The sequence below is a fragment of the Hetaerina americana genome, unplaced genomic scaffold (assembly GCF_022747635.1).
Source record: "Hetaerina americana unplaced genomic scaffold, ioHetAmer1.1.p SCAF_2, whole genome shotgun sequence".
Taxonomy (NCBI): Eukaryota; Metazoa; Arthropoda; class Insecta; order Odonata; family Calopterygidae; genus Hetaerina; species Hetaerina americana.
The window spans coordinates 103,637,020-103,648,151 of record NW_027286763.1 but is presented as its reverse complement, the minus strand read 5'-3'; the positions used below and the strand labels follow the sequence as shown (position 1 = coordinate 103,648,151).

The 11,132-nt window shown below is 36.5% G+C and overlaps 2 protein-coding genes across 3 annotated transcripts in view; one reads left to right on the top strand and one right to left on the bottom strand.

Moving 5' to 3' along the window:
• Positions 1-11,071, top strand: part of l(2)k09913 (lethal (2) k09913) — a 52,426-nt gene extending 41,355 nt beyond the window's left edge. For both annotated transcript variants that reach the window (XM_071585884.1, XM_071585883.1), the window contains one exon: positions 9,451-11,071. In XM_071585884.1, the coding sequence (XP_071441985.1) occupies positions 9,451-9,591 (141 nt within the window). In that variant the 3' untranslated portion in view covers positions 9,592-11,071. The remainder of the gene's footprint in view (positions 1-9,450) is intronic.
• Positions 10,182-11,132, bottom strand: part of LOC139688197 (cGMP-specific 3',5'-cyclic phosphodiesterase-like) — a 209,266-nt gene continuing 208,315 nt past the window's right edge. The window contains exon 20 of the mRNA XM_071585625.1: positions 10,182-10,604. Coding sequence (XP_071441726.1) covers positions 10,182-10,604 — 423 coding nt within the window. The remainder of the gene's footprint in view (positions 10,605-11,132) is intronic.

Here is an 11,132-nt window from a genome sequence, read left to right as displayed (position 1 = left end):
TATAATTTTTCAACACAAAATTCCCGGGATGAAATTCGCGAAAAAGATGGGTGTTTAAAAAATTGAGTAAAATTCGTATTCGCGTCAACCCTTGCTTGTTGGGTATACGCGTGTATCCGTTGCTGGCGTGCCTCATTGCCTAATGCGTTACGTAAGTACCGACCATGTTGATTGATTTTTTCCCCTCTCATGTAAGTCTCGAGTCTCTTGCAGTTTGTGGAATTTTTTCGACATTTTTTTTTGGAGACAGAGGAATTGTTTTGAGATCGTTGTGTTATTTTCACGGCCCTCACGGAAGAATGCAATCATCGTTTCTGTCTCTCCTGATTTCGAGGTCGTGAACCGTTGCAACCGGCATCGCTGTTTTATTAGTTTTTTTTTTAATGTAGCGTGGCCGCAAGTTCACGCGCACATTCCCGATTTTATAGAAGTCGTATTTCTTAAAAAAAAAACTCTGGAAAAGGCTCAGGAAATAATGCTGGGAGTGAGAGATAAAAAGATGCGGAAATATCCTTTTAGCACGTAAAACCAACCAAACGGGTCTACGGTCACATTCGCAAGAGCTATCGAAAGTATAAAAACCGCAAGGGAAACGGTTGTGTCGGGATTTGTATCGGCCTGAGAGAAACAGGCATTCACGTAAGCACAAGTAATAATACTCACTCCGACCACTGATTTGACAAACTTGACGAATTTTTTTGACTCTATCATTGCATAATATAGTTATTTATGATTTCAAAAAAGCTCAAATAAAGTTCCATGCCGATATTGGCTATGAGGTGCTAGAGACTGTGATAAAGGGCAGAACATTAGGCAAACAGGGAAGGAGAAGGACTAATATGATAGGCCTGTTGGACAGAATAAAGGCAGAAAAGAACAGTACGGAATTGAAGAGGGGTTTATTGTAGAGTGTGGCATCAGGTTGTGTCTAGTTACGGGAGGCTAAGAGAAGTGTACTGCCTCTTGTCCATCCAAAACCTACGTTAAACGGTAGACTATCAAATAATAGTTATATGCAATAGCTGAAAGTGAATGAAATATGTTGTTTTCAGAAAGTAAATGAACCTAAAAGTAATTAAAATTAATTCCCTGGGGTTTTCTAAAATGTGCAATATTTAATCCAGTTTCTTCCCTCTGGCCATGATAGAAGATAATATATATTTATAGGAGTATAATAATTGCTGACAGGTGAGGGTTGAGTTTGGAATGGATCTCAAGGAATATGGTATTTTTTAAAGGCATCTCTTTGGGTCATTGTCTTCACTCATGTTCCTCTGGTAAAACTAATGAAGTGGAAACTTCCTCTTTCCCTTCCTGAGTAATTCCAGATGTTAGCCACAGCTAAAAAATTCAAAAGTATTGTTTTAATAGGAATTCACAATAAACTTTGGCTGTGCTAAACGTTAACTATATTATAGCTTTTTTATAAAATAAATGTGTTGTCCATTTTCTCAATTCTTCCATTATCATTTTCTGTGGTCTTGATTGGCTCTTTTTGGGCAAGTTCAATTGTTAACTTCTTAGAATTCTAACACTTTCTCACATTTGTTTCATGGGTTCAAATACCCATGTGCTATTTTTTTCTCATATATTTGCATTATACTGCCCAAATTTTATTTTACACTAAATTTACGTCACTCTTAGCAGTAATTACATTTACTCCATTGATACTCTGTCTAAAAGGTACACTTTGAGAAAGTTGCTGTAGAAATATTCAGTGGTGGAAAGGAAAGAAGATTAATTTTTAATTTTTGCCTTTAGTGTTTTAATAATATACAATTACCTGCATTAAGCCAAACCAATGCCAATACACGAATGGTAAGGGATCAGAATAGCATTGTCTGACTGCGGTAGGGTCATATTCGGGTCAAAATTAGTCAGATGTGTATTCACCCCCTGCCAAACGCCCTTGCAGTGGCTTGCAGGGTACTAAAATAACTAACTAAATCACATATATCTTGTGTTCTTGCACTGAACATCTGTGGATGAGAATGCAGTGGACGTTTGAATCTAGCTTTAAAATAAGGAATAGCATCTAAATGATTTCACCTTGTGGGATCTATAACCTGGCCAGGAAAAAATGAACAGGGCTCTTAAATGATTAAAGGGATTGACTATAGCTAGGATAAGTATAGAAGCAATGTATGCACTTTGGTGTATCTGAGTTCCAAAGATCCTATTAGCAAATTTTCAAGTTTTAATTTAGTCAGCCAAGCTTAATGGGGTTTTTGTATAGTCTATATTCCCTTCCATCTTCTATCAGTCACTTCTTTTCCTCATCCCTTTCCTCTCTTTCTCAAATTTTGGCTTTTAAATTTTAACTCCATGATATTATACACTAAAGTAATTTGTTAAAAATTATTACCTAATTGACTTGCCATATTTGCATCAAAATGCATTTATTGATTTCCGAATCCTAAGAAATGGCTTAACTCTTCAAACGTAGCATTCTAAGAAGTCCAATTTTACTTGGATATGTCCTTTTTTGGCATTGGGGTAGGGTGTGTGGTAGCCCAGTGGCTAGAGTGCTGTGTTACTGACTGTAGAGCCCTGGTTTGATTCCCGGACATCCTCAGCTTAACCCAACCTGTGTGATTAATTGGTTAACAGGTCTTCCTGGGAAACTATGTACAGCTCAGGGAAAGAAACTGCCATCCTAACTTGCCCATGTATCAATTAGCTTAGAATTTGATTTTCTCTTAATTTAGGAGTATCTGACGATATCCAGGATTAGGTAATCGTAAAGCATTACACCTTTTTGTGCAAAAGTCCCTCAATTTGTCCTAAATGTATTTAACTGCAAAAGTTTTGGTATCTCAAAAGCAAGTCTTAATTAGGCTCTGCATTTTGTTTTGGTCTAGTGGAGTAAGTAAAAAAATTGGATGGATTTAATGTGATCACTCTTACTTACTATTTCTCTTATTGAGAGTCTTTGTGATTCAATGGAAATAAAATCGTATCAAGTCTACTATCATAGTTCAAGCTTTACTTTTATTTATTATTTACCCTCAAGTGCCTTGATAAGACATGAACTATTTTGAAATATTGTCTCAAGTTTTATTGCTCGTGGCTTGTGTCATCATTAACACGATATTCAATCTCTTAAAAGATCAATAGATACAATGGAACCATGATGAGATGTTATTAATAGTGTTTGTTTGATAACCAAAACTTGTATAGTGTAGATAAAATTTGACTACAAAGTTTCATTGTTCTCTTAATGCTCATACAGTGAATCAATACACTTACAGGCCATTTCTAAAGTATAGCCAATTGATACATCTAAATTTATAACACCTTTCCCACTCTGAGGAATGTAATGATCCAACTTGATTGATTTGTGTTTGGGGAAGTGATGTCTGGTGGAACAATGGCTGAGTGTCATGTTGAGTTTATCAAATGTATCACAATGCATCTCTTAATACAGTTTTAGAAGGAGAAGAAGTATGGCAAAGTTCTAAATTCTTTGGTTAATTGCCATTTTGCTTCTTGCCCATGAAAATAGAACTCACTCCTGGCAGAAGATGTGGATTATATCGGCATAAAAGTACTGGTGGTCAAAATAGCTTGGCATTGATCCCTGACAATGATCTTCATTTCCCTGAAAAGGAAATTTATGTGCAATTTTGGATAAACACCAAACATTTTCATGTTCAGAATGTACAGAAATGTTGAAAACCTGGGACTTAAAAGTAAGTTACAAGGTACCATAAACGGATGGCATTGTGTTTTAAAGAAGGGGGGAATAGGTTGGTATATGGTATTCTTGTCAGGTTGTGTCTTGCTAATTGAGGCTAAGGAATTTAGGCATGTTCAGTCTTGTGTCCATCCAAAACTTACATTATACGGTAGACTACTAAATAATACTGTGCAAAATAACCCCAGAATTCAATGCAACCAAAAAATCCAAGTAATACTTCTACTTAGTTTTTTGTGTATGTACTTTCATATTATATCTCTTGATATTGATATTTGATATTTTATCACCCTTCAAGCCACGGCCAGGGTGTGTGGCAGGGGGTGAATGAACACCAGACTGATTTTCACCCGAATATGACCCTATCGCGATCAGACAATTTTATTTGGATCCCTAATCTTCCATGGAAAAAGTGGCATCTTAAATCTATCTGTTCTACACTTAATCTCTCTAATTTTACTGACATGATCTCTCCTACCACATTATGATGGGGTAATAATACATTTTCAACATCAATGCTAAAGAGAAATCCAATTCATGCAAAAGATTTAATCTGTAATTCAACCTTTGCTCTGTGAGTCATTCCCAGCCTAGGCCCTCTTCTATTTTGGATATGCTATTAAGTGTACCATAACAATGTTTCATAAATCTAGCTCCTCTACGCTGCATGTGATCCCATTCGGCAATTTATCCAACTTCGTGAGGATCCCATATACTTGCAGCATATTCTGAATGAGGCCTAACCAGCGGCAGACAACATTTGCCTTTGACCTTTTCATCACATTAACCTTGTACTCTTCTAATAAATCCTAATTTTTTGTTAGCTTGTCTATGTATGTGCTTCAACCAGGAGAGATCGTGAGTGAGGGTAATGTGTAGGTATTTAATTGAGTCTACACATTCCATTTCAGTCTTCCCAATGCAGGAGGCATTCGAGTGGGAATTGCTCTTTTTCCAAAACTTTATGAATAGATACTTTTTTTAGTAATTCTAATGGCCAAGTGTCACACCAGTGTAGTACAGCATTAAGGTCATCTGATGCTTTGTCCTACGGATCATGGATATTACGGTAAACCACTGCATTGTCAGTAAATAAAGGTATCTTACTAGTGACTATGGAGTCAATGTCATTCATGTAAAGTAGGAATAAAAGAGGTCCTCCCTGGAGAGCACCTGAAGTAAGTTCTACTGCATTTGAGCTTACTCTATCTATGACTGCTCTTTGTACCCGATTATTCAAAAAGACTTAAAGCCAGCCCAGGATTCAATGATGGATGCAGCTTTGGTGTCTGTACTGCTGATGTCATTTGTAAAACTGAGCATCTTATTTTTGTCTCCACCTTACTCCTCTGATGACTATTCTTCATATTCTGTGGCCACTGCCTCTTCCAAGTATGTGTATGTCAAATAGTCCTGGCATGAGATTTCACCCTGTCCAACTCATTCATGCCTCTATTTTTCTTTTGTCATCTGTCTATATGGTGGCAAGAGTGTTATTTGATTAATATAGAGAAGATTATCATCCTTCTGCCATACAATTGTGATAAATGCCAGGCTTGTTTAGTGATGTAGTCTTATCTCTCTCACTTTGATTTGTCACTTTAGTTTAATCTTTCAAAATAGTTTGGGGGTTGAATAATTTTTTCAATGTTGCAGGTACTACCTTGAATGGTTGATATGTTTGTAATAAGTTGACTATGTATTTAGATCCTTGTCTTTTTAGGGTCACACATTCAAGATTTTTTTTGAAATTTTTGTGTTCTTTCAAGGCACCTTTTCATTAAAAGGGTGACCTTAGGGTATATTTTGTTCAATTCTTGAATCAATGTTTTCTATTGAGGAACCTGAATGCCTGCAGAATGTTCAGTAACTGCCTATGCACACGCATTTCTTTCAATTGGAAAATCATAGTGTCTTGAAGCGCCATGCCTTGCACAGTATTTTGTTTACTCATAACATGATAGACAGCTTTACATGCTATGACACACAAATCTGGGCATTAATGTTAATAATTTGCCGTTGCCGTTTTCTTCTATCAATTCTTCTGCCCTGCTTAGTGTTTGAAATCTTGGAAAAATGTGGTGTTGAAGTTCTTCTCAAAACTATTCTCATTGGAGGAAAGTGGGTACTTAATATTGAAAAACCTGGATGCCACTTTCAACATAAGAGCAAACAGAAAAGGGGATCAGGATGGTGTGGTGGCTAACGTACTGGTTTCCCATCCAGGGGGTCCAGGTTCGAATCCTGGAGACTGCAGTAATTTTTCAGTGACATCCTGATCCCTATTTGAGGTGCTTTGTGGAGAGTGCTGTGAGTGAGTACGCCGTCCGTTGGATGGGACATTAAATTTGCGGACCCCTTGGTACCTTTCGTTAAGAGTAGGCTAATGCTGACTTCGGGTTTCTTCTCTCCACTCTTCCTTCTTTCCTGTCCATCCCTAATGGCACAAATGACCTCGGCTGTTGGTCGCCTCCCCTATAACTACTGCTACTTCTACAAACAGAAAATTTCCTTTGGTGTGTCGCTTTTTACCATTAACATGAATTCTTTCAAAATAATACCAACATCTAACGTAAAATAATGGTTTGAAAAGTTTGATTTTATTAATATGAAATTGAAATTACTTTGCTTAAGTGTTTATTTTTTATTTGTAACTAATTATTATCTGTTGCTACTTGTTTGAAAACTTCTACTGAACCAATAGAATTTTCTCGTACACCATCCCACAGATTGTTGACTGCTCACCTAGGGTTTTGCTCGAGCTTTTTTTGATTTTGTCAGAGCAGAAAGTGCTTTTGAGTTGTAGGTTTATGGATGCTCACAACTGTATTACATTGCAACTTTATATGGAATCTTGGGCAAAGATTGTTAGTGCCCGTGCCCATGTCCAAAAATACTGCCAATATTACTGTCAGTTACTCATTGTTTCCTTTATAAAAAAACATGATCTCTGGTTGTAAATGTATTAAGTTAAAAGTTTAAAAGATTTTGTTTGAATAATGATTAATTTTTTAGACATCTTCTTGACACTCATGATGCATTTTAAATTCTACAGAAAATATATTTTTGTCTGGCTTTGAGGCTAACATGAAAAAAAGTCTTAATATAACGAGAATATTCTGTATGAAGACTGTAAATATTGTTGAACTTGAATTGTCTGATTGAACAGTCACGAAGATAAATTGAATACATCTTCATTTCAGTGAAATTTCATCAGACTGCTACTCTGCTCATGGCGACTCAGCTGTGAATTCTGTTGAAAATAATTTAAAAAATTCTTGCAATTACTCTTGTTAAACACAAATTATTGCATCTTTTTAGGATTTTATGGAAAGTAAATAAATAAAAGCTATTTTTTTAAATTGGGGTTGAGTAATGGAACATAAGTAGTGCTAATTTCAATAGCATCTTTATTTTTGACATTAGTCTGTAATAGTCCTTAAGAACTCAAAGCATAGTATTCCATTCTGTTATCTCTCATGGAACTGAGATAAAGGCAAAGGAATTATTCCTACCTGGTCAAATCAATGGCCTGTTGCACTAAAGCTTTCATTTGGTGGTATAGGTCACTTTTTTAAGAAAATATTTATTTATTTACCCTGCAAGCCACAGCTAGGGTGTGTAGCAGGGAGTGAATACACACGAGACTACTGTTTACCGAAGCCTGACCCTACCGTGGACAATGTTAATATGATCCCTTATCGTTCGCGGAAACAATGACATCTTAAAATCTATCTGTTCTGCACTTAATCTCTCTAATTTTATTGACATGATATCTCCACCCTAGTTTGGGATGGGAGTAGAAGTACATTTTTAACATCACTGCTAAATAATATTTTTTTAACTTTTTGGTGTGATAAAATGTACAACTGCATTAACATAATGCCTGGTTACTGGGCTAACACAAATACCAAAGTGGCTATGATATTAATGCCTGAAAAAATAATGTCCCATTCACTTAAATTTAGAGCATGTTGATGCTATTACTCAAGACCATGAAATACTTCATGCTTATTCAAAAACTCTCGGTACTACAGCGTAGTAATTTGTTTTCTTGCAGTAAAAGTTGGTGAGAATCGTTTTAGAAACCATGTATGCTTGGAATCTCAATGAAGTTGCATGATCCATCCTGTCTCCCATTGTGTGTTTCTCACTGCAAAAACTGTAATGTATTAATGCTAAATCATTAGGTTACAGATGAGGAAACTCAAGCCGAGATGCATAGAATGCTAGGAGGCAGTTGGGAAAGGTTTGCCCTCTCATCATTATAAGCCGCAGGGTTTTTATGATAAAAATAGCATGGAATAAGTCTACTTGTCAACCTTTATTTGAAACAATTGGTAATTCTATTTTAATGCTAAGTTGAAATAACTATCAAATGTTGAAGTGATGAAGAATTGATGATACAATAGAGTTAAATGAGCAAGGATTTCCTCTCTCCTTTAAACATGTTCTAAAACTTCACATGATAAAAGCAAAGCCACTTAAGGTGTGACCAATTCACTCAGTTAAGCACGAAATAACCAATTGCTACTTAATTCCAAATCAAGTAAAACTCAAAATAAATCCATTCCGTAGACAGATTGAAAGCTTGTGGTACTAGGATTCACGAGGTTGTGGGTGAAGGAGGGGAAAGTGAGTACGGAATTGGTACAACGATTGATGATAAGGGGAGGTGAGGTGTAGTGAGAAAACCTTCTGTTTTAGTCGCAATGGGGCTCTTGTTCTTCCACTTAACACATTTGGGTCCCAAGTCCCTGCTGTACACTCCCATCAGATTGTCCTCACAGCTCACACACAAGACCATACACCATTTTTATGTCGACCACTATTGTAGTTTTCCCGAAAGAGATTGCCACACTCCAGACACCCCTTCACCCTGCCGAAGAACTTGGCATTTCCCTTCTAAAACACAAGCCACAAGCTTTGGTTTCGTCTATAATTTTTTTCCTAAATTATTTTTTAATGAATTTGTCATCAGCATTATTTCATTGAAATGTATCACATTGAGTCTTTGTTTGGTAATTGCAAATTAATTCTTTGTGAACCAATATCTAAAACAGATAGCTTGAAGTAATGTGCGTGTGAGGGTTGCTGTTGTGTTGATCAGTGGATATTTAGGGTTCTCACTGCGATTAACTTTCATAGAATGTTGTTTACTACTCAAGCCATTTGGCTTGAATGGACAAGATTCTGTTCAAGCCAATGGTTTTGGTGAGAATATGAAACATGGAGGGAACAGCTTTAAGAAATTTTTCCATCCGCGTAATATTTTCCTCACCATTTCTTACGATTGTGTGGGTTAACTTGTTGAATGGATAATGCTTTGTTGTTATTTAATGTTAGAAAATTTTTTATTGAAGTGTTAAAAATTATTATGGTGTCAATGGATTGAATTTTTTCCTTTCCTTACATAAATAGTGAGTGTAAGATCTGTAAATTACTTAAATTAAATAAGGGTCATATTACATTTTTAATATACAAATTCTGAAGTTATATATGCCATCAGAAATGTGTTGGCTTTAAACATTAAAAACTAATATCTTTAATGTTTGGTTGAATTCATTTATAGCCACATGTTTGTAGATTGGTGATCTAATGATGATCTAATCATTTTGAAGCACGTGTTATATTGTACTGTTGAAAATATATCTTAGGTGCAACTTGTTTGTAAGACATAGCTGTTAGAAGTAAAATTTTATTTGTCTCTAAGTGAAGATTTATACATGTAAAAACTGCTCTTTCTTTGCCAGGTGTACACCAAATGTTGGGAAGACTCAGCACATGTCTGCCATTTTGTGAAATATCAAAAAGAATATTTAAGTGAGTTAAACTTATTTCTTGGAAGCCTCGGGCTGATATCTCAAGCTGAGAAGGCCCAAGCCAAACTTTGATGAAGCACCCAATGCCAAAGAGCAAAATATATCTATACTTCTAGAACAAAGGGGAATCTATACATTAGCCATTCAATGTGAATGTTTTTTTTATATGTTAAATGTCAAGTCAAAGGCATAAGACTCAACAACTCTTCCTTAGTGAGATTTTATTGTATTAGATCTTAATCATTGGGTTTATTTTACAGAACCCGCAATGATTAAAGTTTATGTTTTAATAATTCTTCACTAGACAAAAAGTTATTGCAGGTGACAAAAGGACTAAAAACAATACTTTTTCTCCATTGTGGCAAATTGTACTTGATCGGGCACACCTCCAGTCTCATTCTCTATATATTTATGAACAGAAAGTTCCCAAAATATTATTGAGGCGTACTGATTTGGCACTTTTGTTGATCACCCATGATGCCCATTTTGCACTACTTCCAGATACAAATTGCTCACAATCCTTCACAGCCTTGCAATTGCTTTCATTACTCAAAAGAGTTTCATTGCAGGTGCCACAACATACGTTAAAAAAGAAAAATCCTGTTTTTTCCTCTTATTTAAAAAAAAATCACTATTTACAGAATGAAATGCGGTTCACATGACTAAAAGAGACTGCACAGTTTGCTTCTTGTTTTGTGTCCCTTTTGTTTGGCTTGGGCGTGCTTTGTTGGGGGCAACCACCTCCTCAGGGTCGGCTGGGAGGTGGGGGTAGGTGGTTGCGGCACCACCAATTCCTTCTCCTTGATGCCTTGACCGTCTGACCCCTGCTGGGCTCCTTCAACCTTCGTCCCCTGAGCTCCACCAGCACCATCCCCTTCGAGGGAGGGCGTCAGAGTTGCCGAGGGATGAGCAACAGCCGTGGCCGTCTGTAGTCCACTTCCTGTGGCTATGCGAACAGCCTTGCCGAAGCTCCGAGTCCTCAGGCTGCCAAGACGACTGAGAGTTGAGATGGCTGTTGAGGGGTGGTTGGGCCCACTTCCGTTGGATCTTTTTGAACCCCTGTGCCGGGACGTCACATCCAAAGCCTTTGTCAGGTGCAGCAATGGAAGACAAGAAAGGAAAAAAACAAGTTCATGAAATATTTTTTTCCATCTCTTCAAATGATTCTCACTCTCCATAGAAACGTACCAGTTCAAAGAAGTTTTAAGCATTCGAATCATGTTTAACCCCCTTATATTCAACATTTCAGTATATCGCATGCATACTAGTGTGCTCCCCCGTGTTATCCAGGGAGTGAGTTTCAGTGGTCAATGGCATTTGGTTCCAATGGAAAGTACACATGAGGTTTGTTAATGACAACAGGGTACACTGGGGTAGTCAATAGTTATCAATCACAAAATGTAATAATGATAATGCATTTTTCTGTTATTATTATAATATATGTTTGATGTTTGTGTTATTACTATTCATTTATGTAATTTTTTTCATATTGTGTTTTGAATTTAGTGTATCTACCTTTTAGGATCATTGGTAAATATATCAAAATAACTCATTCAGTGCTGTTACTATGTGCAATAATTGAATCCAGCAAAAACCCAGCCCTCCCATGTCAA